Genomic DNA, 16,132 nt, shown 5'->3' with positions numbered 1-16,132 from the left:
AAGATGAGGGAAGTAAGGAAATAAACCCACGATTATTAATTATTAATCATCATCACCATAATTCTGTGCACATCTCCCCACTCCTCAAAAACCTGAAGTGGCTACCCGTCCACTTCAGAATCAGACAGAAACTTCTCACCATCAGCTTTACGGCACTCAATCAGTTCTCTCCTACTACTTCATTCCGCTGATCTCCAACTACAACCCAATCCATACATTTCACTCCTCTAACAACAACCTACTCACTGTACCTCGATCTCATTTTTCTCGCCGTCGACCCTTTGCCCACACTGATAGACCACCATTTTCCCCATTTGCATATATGTAGGTATGTTTGTATGTAGTTATTACTCTATTTATTTATTTATTTTACTTGTACATATCTATTCTATTTTGTTAATATGTTTGGTTTTGTTCTCTGTCTACCCCTTCTAGACTGTGAGCCCACTGTTGGGTAGGGACTGTCTCTATATGTTGCCAACTTGGACTTCCCAAGCGCATAGTAAGTGCTCTGCACACAGTAAGCGCTCAATAAATTCGATTGATTGATTGATTGATTGATCTTCAAAGCCTTACTAAAGTCACCTCTCCCCTAAGAGGCCTTCTCTGACTAACCCATCATTTCCCCACTTATTCGATCTCTTTTCTATGTCACTTCTGCACTTGTGTCTACCCCTTAAGCCCTTAGCTCTTTCCCCAAATCCACATCAAGCTTAAGAACTTTGATACTCACTTCACCCCAGCCCTACAGGACTTTCTACTAACTTTTTTGTACTCTACTCTTAGCACAATGCTTTGCACATTGAAAGTGTTCAATATATGCCACTGATTGACTCTTGATTTACTCAAAATATGGGCCTTCGCTGTGTTAATTTGTGCTATTATGATATCCCTCTCTGGTCACTTTAGATTTGTCTTTCCTCTCTGATGGGGACTATCTCATTAATAATAATAATAATAATAATAATGGTACTTGTTAAGCGCTTACTATGTACGAAGCACTGTTCTAAGTGCTGGAGGGGATACAAGGTGATCAGGTTGTCCCACATGGGGCTCACAGTCTTAATCCCCATTTTACAGATGAGGTAACTGAGGCCCAGAGAAGTTAAGTGACTTGCCCAAAGTCACCCAGCTGACAAGTGGTGGAGCAGGGATTAGAACCTATGACCTCTGACTCCCAAGCCGGGGCTCTTCCCACTGAGCCATGCTGCTTCATTGAGTGAGGAAACCACAGCCCACTGAAGCTAAGCAGAGCAAATATTTTCTTCCACTGCTCAAAAGCACTTAGTACAGTGCTCTGCACATAGCAAGCGCTCAATAAATACAACTGAATGAATGAAGAGCAGCAGTGTGGCCTAATGGAAAGAACAGGGGCCTGGGAGTTGGAGGACTTGGGTTCTAATCCCAACTCCTCCACTTACTTGTCAGTTGTGTGACCTTGGACAAGGCACTTCACCTCTCTGTTCCTCAGTTCCCTCAGCTGCAAAAGGATGCAGTTCATGTTGTCCCTCCTACGAGCCCCATTAGGAATCAATCAATCGTATTTATTGAGCGCTGTGTGAAGAGCACTGTACTAAGCGTTTGGGAAGTACAAGCTGGCAACATACAGAGACAGTCCCTACCCAACAGTGGGCTCATTATCGTCTATCTACCCGAGCACTTAGCACAGTGCATGGCACACAGTAAGTGTTTAACAAATACCACAATTATTACTGTTGTTTCCAACTTTATCCCCACTACATCTGAAGCAGATCTGACACAACAAAACACCAATTTATCAAAATACCATACACTGACAATGCTAACCGTTGAGGAGACTCAGCTGTGAATGAACTGTTTACCGCTCCGTGTTTCTATGAATGAATTAGCCAAAATACTTGCTCTTTGTTTGTGTTAGCCTTCTTGCCTTCTTCTTCTCTTTCTAACTTTGAGAAACAACACGGCTTAGTGGAGAGAGCACGGGCCTGGGAGTTGGAAGGATATGGGTCCTAATCCTAGCTCTCCCACTTGTCTGCTGTGTGACCTCAGGCAAGTCACTTAAACTTGTCACAACTTCTCTGCGCCTCAGTTACTTCATCTGCAAAATGGGGATTAACACTGTGAACCCCAAGTGAGACATACACTGTGTCCAATGTGATAGAGCGCTTAGTATAGTGCCTGGCACACAGTAAGAGCCTAAATACCATTAAAGAAGTGTCTTTTTTTTCTCTCTCTCTCTCTCTCCCCCCTCACTCTACCTCATCTCTCCCATCTTCCCCTCTGTCCACTCTCCCCTCTTCTTATCTATCTCTTCTGTGCACTTCCCCAGGTGCTCTGCTTGATCTTCTCCATCTCTTCTAGTCTCCTTCCTTCCCTTTATCTATATCTGCCATATAATAACAATAATGACATTTATTAAGCGCTTACTATGTGCAAAGCACTGTTCTAAGCGCTGGGGAAGTTACAAGGTGATCAGGTGGTCCCACAGGGGCTCACAGTCTTAATCCCCATTTTACAGATGAGGTCACTGAGGCACAGAGAAGTTAAGTGACTTGCCCAAAGTCACACAGCTGACAGGTGGCAGAGCCAGGATTTGAACCCCTGACCTCTGACTCCAAAGCCCGTGCTCTTTCCACTGAGCCACGCTGCTTCCGTATGCCACCCCTCTCTCCCTCAAACTATTCCCTGATAATAATAATAATAATAATAATAATAATAATGGCATTTATTAAGCGCTTACTATGTGCAAAGCACTGTTCTAAGCGCTGGGGAAATTACAAGGTGATCAGGTTGTCCCACAGGGGGCTCAGAGTCTTAATCCCCATTTTACAGATGAGGTCACTGAGGCCCAGAGAAGTTAAGTGACTTGCCCAAAGTCACACAGCTGACAGTTGGCGGAGCCAGGATTTGAACCCATGACCTCTGACTCCAAAGCCCGGACTCTAACCACTGAGCCACGCTGCTTCTACATCCCTTCCACATTTCCCTTCTTCCTCTTGTTCTTGCCATACTCAATTCAGTTATCCCACAAGCTTCCCTATTTGTTCTCAGTGTCCTTCCCCCTACTTCCTTGGACACTTCAACTCCCTCCTCCTATCTCTTCCCTGGTCTTCGAAGCCTGGGGCCATAGTGTGGCTCAGTGGAAAGAGCACGGGCTTCGGTGTCAGAGGTCATGGGTTCAAATCCCAGCTCCGCCAACTGTCAGCTGTGTGACTTTGGGCAAGTCACTTAACTTCTCTGAGCTTCAGTTACCTCATCTGGAAAATGGGAATTAAGACTGTGAGCCCCCCATGGGACAACCTGATCACCTTGTAACCTCCCCAGTGCTTAGAACAGTGCTTTGCATATAGTAAGCGCTTAATAAATGCCATCATTATTATTATTATTATTATTATTATTCTCCCTCCCTGTGCCTCCTGGCCCATGTTCAGTAAATCACTGGTGGAGACCAGAAAGTGCAAGCTAGAAACTTGCATTTTTGAAGGGGGGCCAGAGACAGAGAAATTATCAGCAGAACATAGTTTCACTAAATTTACTTCTTAATAATACTACTTATTATAAGAATAATATTATTATATAATTATATTATATAATTATAATTATTATAAAAATAATACTTACTTATTCAGTGTGAGGTCAAGAATGAATTGAGATCCGAAGGCCTCGATCTGGAAGCTTGCCTGGGCCAAATGCACAGCCTAGGGAATCAAAAAGAGAAAAATAACCTTAGCCGCTGTTTTCCTTATTCCTATAAGCCAGAGTAATTTCTTCGGTAAAGATCGTACTGAATTTGGATAGTTTCCCTGTATGATAGATGGTCTCCTTAAAAGTACATTAAGTAATGTTGTGGGGCTTCCATGGAAAGTTGACATATCTCTGTAGCAAGGAACTTAGGACGCTATCGTGAAAGGACAGCATGAAGAGCAGAAATGGCTAAAATAACATATTTTCTTTGACTCCTAAAAGTGACTATGATGAATTTCACTAAAGGATTGGGCTCACTGAGGCCTGATTTGACCTATTTTGTCTACAATTCTGACCAAATGCTTTCGGCCCACCTAATTAAAAAGAATATCAAAAATAAAGAACTTTAAGACTCGGGGTGGCCTAGTGGATTGAGCATGGGACTGGGGAGTCAAAAGGACTGGGTTTTAATCCCAGCTTCGCTACATATGCTGTCGCTACATCTGCTGTGTGACCTCAGGCAAGTCACTTTGTCACTTTTCTCTGTGCCTCAGTTTCCCCACCAGTAAAATGGGGATTCAAAGCCTATTTTCCCTCCTACTTAGACTGTGAGCCCTATGTGGGACAGAGATTGTGTCCGACCTGATTACCTTCCATCTCCCCCACCACTGCTTAGCACACAGTAAGTTCTTAAATACCACTTTTATTATTATTATTATTATTCATTCATTCATTCAATTCATTCAATCGTATTTATTGAGCGCTTACTGTGTGCAGAGCACTGTACTAAGTGCTTGGGAAGTACAAGTCGGCAACATATAGAGACGGTCCCTACCCAACAACGGGCTCACAGTCTAGACGGGGGAGACAGACAACAAAACAAAACATGTAGAGAAAATAATAATAATAATAATGGCATTTGTTAAGCGCTTACTATATGCAAAGCACTGTTCCAAGTGCTGGGGAGGTTACAAGGTGATCAGGTTGTCCCACAGGGGGCTCACAGTCTTCATCCCCATTTTACAGATGAGGGAACTGAGGCACAGAGAAGTGAAGTGACTTGCCCAAAGTCACAGCTGACAATTGGCGGAGCTGGAATTTGAACCCACGACCTCTGACTCCAAAGCCCGGGCTCTTTCCACTGAGCCACACTGCTTCTCCACGGTGCTGGGAAGCACCGTGGCTCAGTGGAAAGAGCCCAGGCTTTGGAGTCAGAGGTCGTGGTTCAAATCCCGGCTCTGCCAATTGTCAGCTGTGTGACCTTGGGCAAGTCACCCCCCCTCTCTGTTATCTTAGTCAAATGCAATTTTTATGGCATTTGTTAAGTGTTTACTCTATCCTAGGCACTGTACTAAGTGCTGGGGTAGATACAAGCTAATTATGTTGGACACAATCCATGTCCCACATGGGGCTCACAGTCTTAATCCTCATTTTACAGATGAAGTCACTGAGGTCCAGAGAATTTAAGTGACTTGCCCACGGTCACACAGAAGACAAGTGGTGGAGCCGGGACTACAACACACATCCTTCTGACCCCTAGGCCCGTGCTCTATCCACTAGGCAACACTGCTTCTCCTTGAGACACTGATGGTGGAATGGCCCATTAATTAATTCATTCAATCATATTTATTGAGTGCTTACTGTATGCAGAGCACTGTACTAAGCACTGAGGAAGTACAAGTTGGCAACATATAGAGATGGTCCCTACCCAACAAGGGGCTCACACGAATTCAAATAGGATTTGGACAGAATCTACCCCAGTGGATTTGTGGACGTGCATTAAGTAGCCTCTCCCAGTTCACATATGCTTTTAGAGTTCCCAAGCATTATTATTACTTCTGTATTACCCATGGAGCAAGTCTAAAGTGAGGGTTTCAGTCCTAGGTCAACATTCTAGACTGGTCAGGGTTAAAAAATATTGTTTTGAAAGAGAAACCTCAAGGCCAGGCAGTCATTTATAAGTTGAAATGAGGAGTTTGATTCCAAGTAAATATGAATCACTCTGGCTTCGTGGTGAGAGTCAAAATTTCTCCAGAAGAAAATCTGTTAAATAGCAGCATGTCAAAGACGATTAGTCAGCAAGGTATTTTCGAAGACTAATTTTTTCTTTGTTATCACTTCACAAATGGGACAGAGACAATGTAACTCCTACATCCAGCTCCACTTTGAGTCAGGAAGATTCCACCCCCAGGTAACACTCTCAGAGACAGAAGAAAGGGAAGCAAGAGATTTGCAGAGTGGAGCAGATATGAACCTTCAAAAGCATAGGCACCACTGTGGTACTTGAGTTATTTACTCATGGCATTTGTTAAGCACTTATTAGGTGCCAGGCACTGTATTAAGTACTAGGGAGATTACAAGTTAATCAGGTTGGACAACAGTCCCAATCCCCACTTTACAGATGCGGTAACTGAGGCTTATTCATACTCAAAGTTTGAAGTTTCAGAGTACGGAACACTCCCAGTAAGTGCTCTTAATTGGTTCCATGAGTGGGAAGCTAAAGGGCACTAACAGAATACAGTTCCCCACTGGAAATAATGTAAAGTGCATCTCCAAATCCTAAAATTGATCCAAACGATGAGAACAAATTTTTAAAAGGGTTGAAACAAAATAGACGCAGTTATCACTATTAACTTAAAGGATCACATAGCAATATAGCAGAGAAGCGCAGTGTGGCCTAGTGCATAGAGCCCAGGACTGAGAGTCAGAAGGTCCTGGGTTAATTAATTAATTCAGGCGTATTTATTGAGTGCTTACTGTGTGTAGAGCAGAGTACTAAGCACTTGAGAGAGTACAATACAAGAACCAACATCACATGGTAGCCTAGTGGACAGAGCACCGGCCTGGGTGTCAGAAGGTCATGGGTTCTAATCCCAGCTCTGCCACTTGTCTGCTGTGTGACCTTAGGCAAGTCACTTCACTTCTGTTTCTCAATTCCCTCTTCTGTAAAATAGGGGCTAAGACTGTGAACACCACGGGGGGACAGGCGCTGTGTTTAATCCTATTTGTTCATACCCACCCCAGAGCTTAGAACAGTGCCTGGCACATAGTAAGTGCTTAGCGATGATCACTATCATTATTATTATTCCCTGCCCACAACAAATTTACAGTCTAGAGTGGGGAAGACAGACATGAGTACAAATAAATAAAATTACAGATATGTACAAAAGCACTGTAGGGCTGAGAAGTGAGGTGAAGTAGGAGGGGGCAAGGTGGTGGACTGCTTTAAAGCCAATGGTGAGGAGTTTTTGTTTGATGTGGAGGTGGATGGGCAGTCACTGAAATTGTTTTGAGGAGCAGGGTGACATATCCTGAGCGTTCCTGTAGAAAAATGATCCGGGCAACAGACTGAAGTATGGACTGGAGTGGATGGGCAGGGATTGTCTCTCTTTATGACTGTATTGTACTTTCCAAGTGCTTAGTACAGTGCTCTGCACACAGTAAGTGTTCAATAAATACAACTGAATAAATGAGAGACAGGAGGTGGGAGGACAGCCAGGAGACTGATGTAGTAATCCAGGTGGGATAGGATGAGTGACTGAATTAACATAATAGCAGTTGGGTTCTAATCCCAGCTCTCCACTTGTCTACTGTGTGACCTTGGGCAAGTTATTTTACTTCTCTGGTCTTCAGTTATGTCATCTATAAGATGGGGATGAAGATTGTGAGACCCATGTGGGTTGCAGACTGAGTCCAACCTGCTTACCCTATATCTACCTCAGTGCTTAAAACAGTTCCTGGCACATGGCAAGCACTTAACAAATACCTTTAAAAAAAATCACATATTATGAATCTAAACAATGGAAGGTGAGCATGAGTACAACATTTTCCAAATAATTATCCACCCTGCAAGCTTGGCATATGTTGATCGGATGCTCAGGTGAACCCAGACACTCTAGCACATGTTATTTATCTGGAAGACTTCAATTCTTTCTTTATTTGCTCCTTCCAACATCTGGCTCTTAAGCGCTTAGTACAGTGCTCTGCACACAGTAAGTACTCAATAAATACGATTGAATGAATGAATGAATGAATGAATGGCTCTGCTCAAGGAGCCACCTGACTTTGCCTACCAGGCTAAAGATCCCTGTGGCTTCACAGCCCTGACACCAAGCAACATCATTTACAATAACAATTGTGGTATTTGTTAAGCACTTACTATGTGCCAGGCACTGTACTAAGAGCTGGGATAGGTACACGACAATCAGACCGACACAGTCCTTATCCCACATAGGGCTTGCAGTCATAATCCCCATTTTACAAATGAGGGAACTGAGGCCGAGAGTAGTGAAGTGACTTACCCAAGGTCATACGGCAGCCATGTGTCACAGCCAGGATTAGAACCCAGGTCCTTCTGATTCCCAGGCCTGTGCTCTATCCACTGGACCATTCTGCTTCCCTCTAGACTATGAGCCCATTGTGGGCAGAGATTGTCTCTCTTTATTGCTGCACTGTACCTTCCAAGCGCTCAGTTCAACGCTCTGCACATGTAACATCATCATCAATCGTATTTATTGAGCGCTTACTGTGTGCAGAACACTGTACTAAGCACTTGGGAAGTACAAATTGGCAACATATAGAGACAGTCCCTACCCAACAGTGGGCTCACAGTCTAAATGTAAGCAATTGAGAGCTCATCTCCTCCAAGAGGCCTTCCCAGACTGAGCCCCCTTTTTCCTCTCCTCCTCCTCATCCCCCCTACCCAACATCTTTCCCCTCCCCACAGCACCTGTATATGTTTGTACAGATTTATTACTCTATTTATTTTACTTGTACATGTTTATTTTCTATTTATTTTGTTAATGATGTGCATTTAGCTTTAATTCTATTTGTTCTGATGACTTGACACCTGTCCACATGTTTTGTTTTGTTGTCTGTCTCCCCCTTCTAGACTGTGAGCCCATTGTTGGGTAGGGACCGTCTCTATATCATCAATCGTATTTATTGAGCGCTTACTGTGTGCAGAGCACTGTACTAAGCGCTTGGGAAGTACAAATTGGCAACATATAGAGACAGTCCCTACCCAACAGTGGTAAAAATGTGATGTGGTACTAGTGATGACCACATCTTTACTATTTACTATTTCACGAAATGTCACTGGACATCAGTTCATTCAATCGCATTTATATGTTGCCAACTTGTACTTGCCAAACGTTTAGTACAGTGCTCTGTACACAGTAGGCACTCAATAAATGCGATTGAATGAATGACTATTTAAAGGGTAACTTGCTTTAAAGCAAAACCCAGCGGTTGTGTATGTTGGCTTCTGAGGTGAACCCAGGAACTCCACCCTGACAACAAACGTCAGGTCACACTGCTTCCTCCTGCCCACCTTCCCCAACATCTCTCCGAAGGCAACAGGGCAGCATGGTCTTAATAATAATAATAATAATGGCATTTATTAGGTGCTTACTATGTGCAAAGCACTGTTCTAACGGCCTCGCAGAACTAGCAAGAGACTTGGGTGCGGGGGGGGGGGGGGGGGGGGGGCGGTGTCAAGGAAACAGGGTTCAGGTTCCATTGGCCTGCTGGGTGTATTGGGGGCAAGTCACAACTTCTCTGTGCTCCCATTTCCTCATCTTTAATATGGGCCTAAAATACCTGTTCTCCCTATTTCTTGGAATATGAGCCCTATGTGGAACAGGGACTGGGTCCAATCTGCTTAAATTAAACTGACATCAGCACCTAGCCCAGTACTTGGCACAAAGGAAGCACCTAATAGGTGCCAGAATAATAATCTTAATAATAGCGGTAATACTGATAACAGAGCCCTAGAGCGATGGTTACATTCCCCCTCCCAGCCACACACAAGGCCACTTGGGACAGTCAAATCAATCAATCAGTGGTATTTATTGAGTGCTTACTGTGTGCAGAGAACTATACTAAGAACTTGGGAGTGTACAATATAACAGAATTGGTACTTAACCTCCTCCAAGAGACCTTCCCTGGCTAAGTCCTCCTTTCCTCTTCTCCTACTCCCTTCTGCAATGCTCTGACTTGCTCCCTTTATTCATCCCCCTTCCCAGCCCCACAGCACTTATGTACATATCTATAATTTATCTGCTTCTATTAATGTCTCTCTCCACTCTAGACTTTAAGCTCACGGGCAGGAATGTGTCTGTTAATTGCTATATTGTACTCTCTCAAGGGCTTAGTACAGTGCTCTGCACATAGTAAGTGCTCAATAAATACGGATGAATGAAAGAATGCCCACAATGAGCTTACATTGTAGAGAGGGGAGACAGATAGTAATATAAATAAATAACATAGATAAGTTCATAAGTGCTGTGGGTGGAGCGAATACCAAATACCTGAGTACCAAATACCAAATACCTTTTAGACTGTGAGCCCACTGTTGGGTAGGGACTGTCTCTATGTGTTGCCAATTTGTACTTCCCAAGCGCTTAGTACAGTCCTCTGCACATAGTAAGCGCTCAATAAATACGATTGATTGATTGATTGATTGAGTACATAATCAGTGGGGCTCAGTGGAAAGAGCCTGGACTTCGGAGTCAGAGGACATGGGTTCAAATCCCAGCTCTGCCAATTGTCAGCTGTGTGACTTTGGGCAAGGCACTTAACTTCTCTGTGCCTCAGTTACCTCATCTGTAAAATGGGGATTAAGACTGTGAGCCCCCCGTGGGACAACCTGATCACCTTGTAATCAGCCCAGCACTTAGAACAGTGTCTTGCACATAGTAAGCACTTAATAAATGCTATTATTATTATTATTATTATTATTATTATTATTATTATTATTATTATCTGGCTCTGTAGCTTTCATCAGTATTTCTTAAGGGTCAACTCTGAGCAGTCTGGTGGACTGCTATTTATAAAAGAGAAGCTCATTTAGAGCAAAAACGTCATATGGAACAAGAGATGAGGAGGTGAAAGAGAAAACAGTGCTATGTACTACAAAACATTAAAGAAAACAATACAAGGAACCACCTTTTTCTGTGCACAAGGTGATCAGAACTGTGGGTCTGATATTGGCCATTTCATCACCTGTCTACTTGTTTTGTTGTTTGCCTCCCCCTTCTAGACTGTGAGCCCATTGTTGGGTAGGGACCGTCTCTATATGTTGCCAACTTGTACTTCCCAGGCACTTGGTACAGTGCTCTGCACACAGTAAGCACTCAACAAATATGATTGAATGAATGAATGAATTGGTGAATTTGACCAATACATACTCATTTGGGGCAGAATTACACAGAAAGACAGACAGAGTTTCTGCCCTTGAGGAGTTTGCAATAGGATGGGGAAGAAGTCCACAAACGTCCTTCTTTTTTTTAATGGCATTTGTTAAACACTTACTATGTGCCAGGTCCTGTCCTAAGTGCGGGGTTAGATACAAACTACTCAAGTGGAACCCAGTCCCTTCCCCATATGGGGCTCACAAGTCTTAATTCCCATTTTACAGATGAGGTAACTTAGCACAGAGAAGCAAAGTGAGCTGCCCAAGGTCATGCAGCAGATAAGTAGTGGCGCCAAGATCAGAACCCAGGTCCTTCTACTTTCCAGGCCTGTGCTCTATCCATTGGTCCACACTACTTAAAGGGTCTGATATTGTTCAACTTATTAACAAAATCTGCACCCAAGTCATCGATGATTTAACGATCCTGAAACGATCTTCGCTGCAGGTGGGCCCGGAGGGCACAAATCAGAATCTGATGGCCACAATGACCGAAACGGAAACCCTGCATCCTACAGAGGTGCCGGGGCCAGCCGTCCCCTGCCCAGATTAGCCACCCCACTCCCACTGGACTTCAAGGGACAATTCAACAGTACGTACTGAGAGTTTACTGTGGGCAGAGCCCTGTGCCAGACAAGTTGAAGGGGCCACTGACGGTCCACACAGATATCAGGCACGCCCTTGCCAACCCGGGAATGATGGGCAGAAATTCCGGAATGTACACTATGACAAAATACATCATAACATAATGACATCATATGTTACGGAAACACTTTTACGGAAATCTCTGAAAGCTTGAGTTTGTCCCGGGAGGGCCCTCCCGCTGGTCCTGTTGATTCCACAGGCGCTGCGTTCTCCTCCCAGGTCCTCGCAAACATGGGTAGCACAGCATTTGCTGGCAGAAGCCAAGGAGGAGTGACTAAAAAGAAAAATAGCAGCATGGCCTAGTGGACAGAGCATGGGCCCAAAAGCCAGAAGGACCTGCATTCTAATCCCAGCTCCTCCACTGGTCTGCTGGGAGACCAGTGACTGTGAGCCCACTGATGGGTAGGGACTGTCTCTATATGTTGCCAACTTGTACTTCCCAAGCGCTTAGTACAGTGCTCTGCACACAGTAAGCGCTCAATAAATACGATTGATGATGATGATGATGAGACCTTGTGTCCAACCCAATTACCTTGTATCTACCCCAGCACTTAGTAGAGTACCTGGCACATAGTAAGTGCTTAATAAATACCACAATTATTATAATTATTATGTGCAAAAACCATTGAGAACCCAAGTGGCCCCAGCTACAGCATCTTTCCAGCTGCGCCGTAGCACCTCAGCCCAGGGGACCATTGCCAGGGTAACCACCAGAGGAGCCTCGCTGTGGTTTTACCTGCCAGCTATCTTCAGGATCCCTGTTGGGAATCCTGGGATCATGTGACAATCCTCACCGTCAATGGCGTCACCCCAGCAGGCCATCTTCCCAACAGGGAAGCGGAGGGACCCAGTGGAAAGAGCCCAGACTTGAGAGTCACAGGACCTGGGTTCTAATCCCAGCTCTGCCACTTGCCTGCTGTGCGACCTTGGGCGAGTCACTTCACTTCTCTGGGCCTCAATTTCCAAAATACAGATTAAATACCTGTTCTCCCTGCTACTTAGACTGTGAGCCCCATGTGGGACAGGGACAAAATCCCAGTGCTTAATACAATGCTTGTCTCATAGTAGGCACTAAATACAGCTTTCATCATGACTATTAACGCTCTACTTCAGGCCCACCAAAATAGGGGGTGGGTTACACTTTGCATGACTATTATCACTTTATGTCTGGCCCACCAGAATAGGGGGTGGGTTACACTTTGTAAGGGGCTGCATTTGTACGAGTCAGGAGGAAAGGCCAGATAGAAACCGGACAAATGACCAAACTAGAGCCAAGCCCACCTCCCCATTACCACCTTGGGGAGCTCTGGTAGACTGCACCCTCCAGAGATGGTTTAGTGGACATTTATTAATGTTGAAATTTTTATTTTACCTTATCCTTTCCTTCATTGTAATTCTTCCATTATATGTAAGCTCCCTGTGGGCACGGAGTGTGTCTATTGTTATACTGTCCTCTCCCAAGCGAGCGCTCAATAGATGTGAGCCCGTTGTTGGGTAGGGACCGTCTCTATATGTTGCCGACTTGTACTTCCCAAGCGCTTAGTACAGTGCTCTGCACACAGTAAGCGCTCAATCAATACGATTGAATTAATGAATGAATGATGGACAGATGTGTTGTCTTCCCCACCTTAAAGATGATTCAGGATGGGGTCGTAATTTGAGCTTCTTGAATTTATCCCAGTGCCACTGCAAATAGCAAGTGCTTAATCAATGTTCATAAAATTGTTTATAGCAATTCCTTGAAATGTATGCCAGAACCATGCCTTACCTCCACAAAATACTGGTCCAAGAAATGAACTATTTTAAGATCTATTGCACAGCTTTGCAACTAATCATGCGATTTTATTACTAATTACCAACTGTCTGTTTTTTTAACTTAATCATAAAATCATGTCCTTCAGAGCCTTAAAAATATGAATCACTGTACTGAGACATTTAATTGCACATGTCATATGGATCAGTTTTTCCAACTGAGGTAATCTGCTGTACACACTAACATGGCTTTGGATGAAAAATAACACAAGAGAAGGGAAAACTAAATAATAATAATAATAATAATAATAATGACATTTATTAAGCGCTTACTATGTGCAAAGCACTGTTCTAAGTGCTGGGGAGGTTACAAGGTGATCAGGTTGTCCCACGGGGGGCTCACAGTCTTCATCCCCATTTCACAGATGAGGAAACTGAGGCACAGAGAAGATAAGTGACTTGCCCAAAGTGACACAGCTGACAATTGGCAGAGTCGGGATTTGAACCCATGACCTCTGACTCCTCTGACTCCAAAGCCTGTGCTCTTTCCACTGAGCCACGCTGCTTCTCTAAAATTAGCCACTTTACAGTGACCCAACTCAATATTACCTGTTTTTCTCAAAGGTCTTTCAGAATCGTGCCTTCCAATTAAGACAAAGAAAAAGCATTCTAAATGTATTTGAATATGAACCCTGGGCTGAGTTAAGACGTGCCTTAAAACCGGACTGTGTCTAACCTGATTAGCTTGTATCTACCCCAGCCCTCAGAACAGTGACTGGTACATAGCAAACGCTTAACAAATGCCATAAAAAAAAAGTCAAACGGTTTACATAAGGAACTATGTGCTGGAAGATGTAAAAGGATTATGAATATTTTACGAAACTGGTTAAAGCTGATTTTACCACACTTCCCTCACCCCCTCGTCCCTTCCTCCCCGCATTGCAAACTCCTCCCCTCCTCCATATCTCCAGAGCATCCCTCCTACCTTACCTCACTGATTTCTTACTATAACCCAACCCTCATGCTTTGCTCTTCTGGTTCTAGTTCTAGAGAAGCAGCGTGACTCAGTGGAAATAGCCCGGGCTTTGGAGTCAGAGGTCATGGGTTCACATCCTGGCTCCGCCACTTGTCAGCTGTGTGACTTTGGGCAAGTCACTTAACTTCTCTGGGCCTTGGTTACCTCATCTGTAAAATGGGGATTAAGACTGTGAGCCCCACGTGGGACAACCTGATCACCTTGCATCCTCCCCAGCGCTTACAACAGTGCTTTGCACATAGTAAGCGCTTAATAAATCCACATAATAAGCACTTAATAAATTCCATGATTATTATTATTATTATTATTATTCTCACCTGCCTCTGCCCCAACACCACACTCCAGTGGGTTTTCGTTTGTGCACTTGAACTTCAATTCAAAAAATGCAGGACTAGGAGGCAGGAGACCTGGATTCTAATCCTGACTCAGCCGTTTGCCTGCTGCATGACGTTAAGCAAGTCACTTCATTTCCCCTGTAAAACGCAAATTACAAACTTGCCCTCCTTCCTCTTAAACTGTGAGCCCCATGTCAGGCAGGGACTGTATCCAACCTGATTATCAGGTATCTATCCCAGAGCTTAGGTGCATAGTAAGCCGTTAACAAACGTTATAATTATTATTGTTATTATTTGGGGCACAGCTCTCAGACTTCACTCCCTTCCTAGTTCCACCTCTCCTTCCCAGCTAAAACCCCTGGGAATTTGGACAGACTGGGTTAGGATGGTGTGTTTGGCACCTGTACCCTGTCCCCATTGGCACCACGGTTCCGTTTCCAAAGCTATAGCTAGGACAGGGTGAAAGACTATTGTTGCTCTGATGAAAGTACACACAAAGAAAAGAAACTGGAGAAAGTGGCTGGAGGGAAGATTGGGGGAATAGGTGGGGCTGAGTTTGAGAACAGGAAAGGATTTGGGGATGGACTCACCTGCAGGGATTGGATTCATATTACAGCAAGGTGTAAGAGTGCTAAGAAAAGCTGAAAATAACGCAGTAGGTTTCCTCAGAGTGCATGTATTGTCATTTGGCGAAGCAGTGTGGCTCAGTGGAAAAGAGCACGGGCTTGGGAGTCGGAGGTCATGGGTTCGAATCATCATCATCATCATCCTCATCATCATCATCATCATCATCATCAATCGTATTTATTGAGCGCTTACTATGTGCAGAGCACTGTACTAAGCGCTTGGGAAGTACAAATTGGCAACATATAGAGACAGTCCCTACCCAACAGTGGGCTCACAGTCTAAAAGGGGGAGACAGAGAACAAAACCGAACATACTAACAAAATAAAATAAATAGAATAGCTATGTACAAGTAAAATAAATAAATAAATAGAGTAATAAATATGTACAAACATATATACATATATACAGGTGCTGTGGGGAAGGGAAGGAGGTAAGATGGGGGGGGATGGAGAGGGGGACGAGGGGGAGAGGAAGGAAGGGGCTCAGTCTGGGAAGGCCTCCTGGAGGAGGTGAGCTCCCAGCAGGGCCTTGAAGGGAGGAAGAGAGCTAGCTTGGCGGATGGGCAGAGGGAGGGCATTCCAGGCCCGGGGGATGACATGGGCCGGGGGTCGACGGCGGGACAGGCGAGAACGAATCCCGACTGCCACTTAGCTGTGTGACCTTGGGCAAGCCACTTAACTTCTCTGTGCCTCAGATACCTCATCTGTAAAATGGGGATTAAGACTGTGAGCCCCACGTGGGACAACCTGATCACCTTGTATCCCCCCAGTGCTTAGAACAGTGCTTTGCACATAGTAAGCACTTAACAAATACCATTATTATTATTATTATTATTATTATTATCATTATTATTATGTGGTCATAACCTGGACTCTGCTGCAC

General features: G+C 44.2%; 1 protein-coding gene across 4 annotated transcripts in view; it reads right to left on the bottom strand.

Annotated features, from left to right (window-relative positions):
* Nucleotides 1–16,132, bottom strand: part of ADAM23 (ADAM metallopeptidase domain 23) — a 215,733-nt gene that overhangs the window by 155,318 nt on the left and 44,283 nt on the right. For all 4 annotated transcript variants that reach the window (XM_038748695.1, XM_038748696.1, XM_038748697.1 and 1 more), the window contains exon 3: nucleotides 3,601–3,677. In XM_038748695.1, the coding sequence (XP_038604623.1) occupies nucleotides 3,601–3,677 (77 nt within the window). The remainder of the gene's footprint in view (nucleotides 1–3,600; nucleotides 3,678–16,132) is intronic.

Source organism: Tachyglossus aculeatus, chromosome 7, assembly GCF_015852505.1.
Source record: "Tachyglossus aculeatus isolate mTacAcu1 chromosome 7, mTacAcu1.pri, whole genome shotgun sequence".
Taxonomy (NCBI): domain Eukaryota; kingdom Metazoa; phylum Chordata; class Mammalia; order Monotremata; family Tachyglossidae; genus Tachyglossus; species Tachyglossus aculeatus.
The sequence above is the reverse complement of the archived record's forward strand: the minus strand, read 5'-3'. Positions and strand labels throughout refer to the sequence as shown.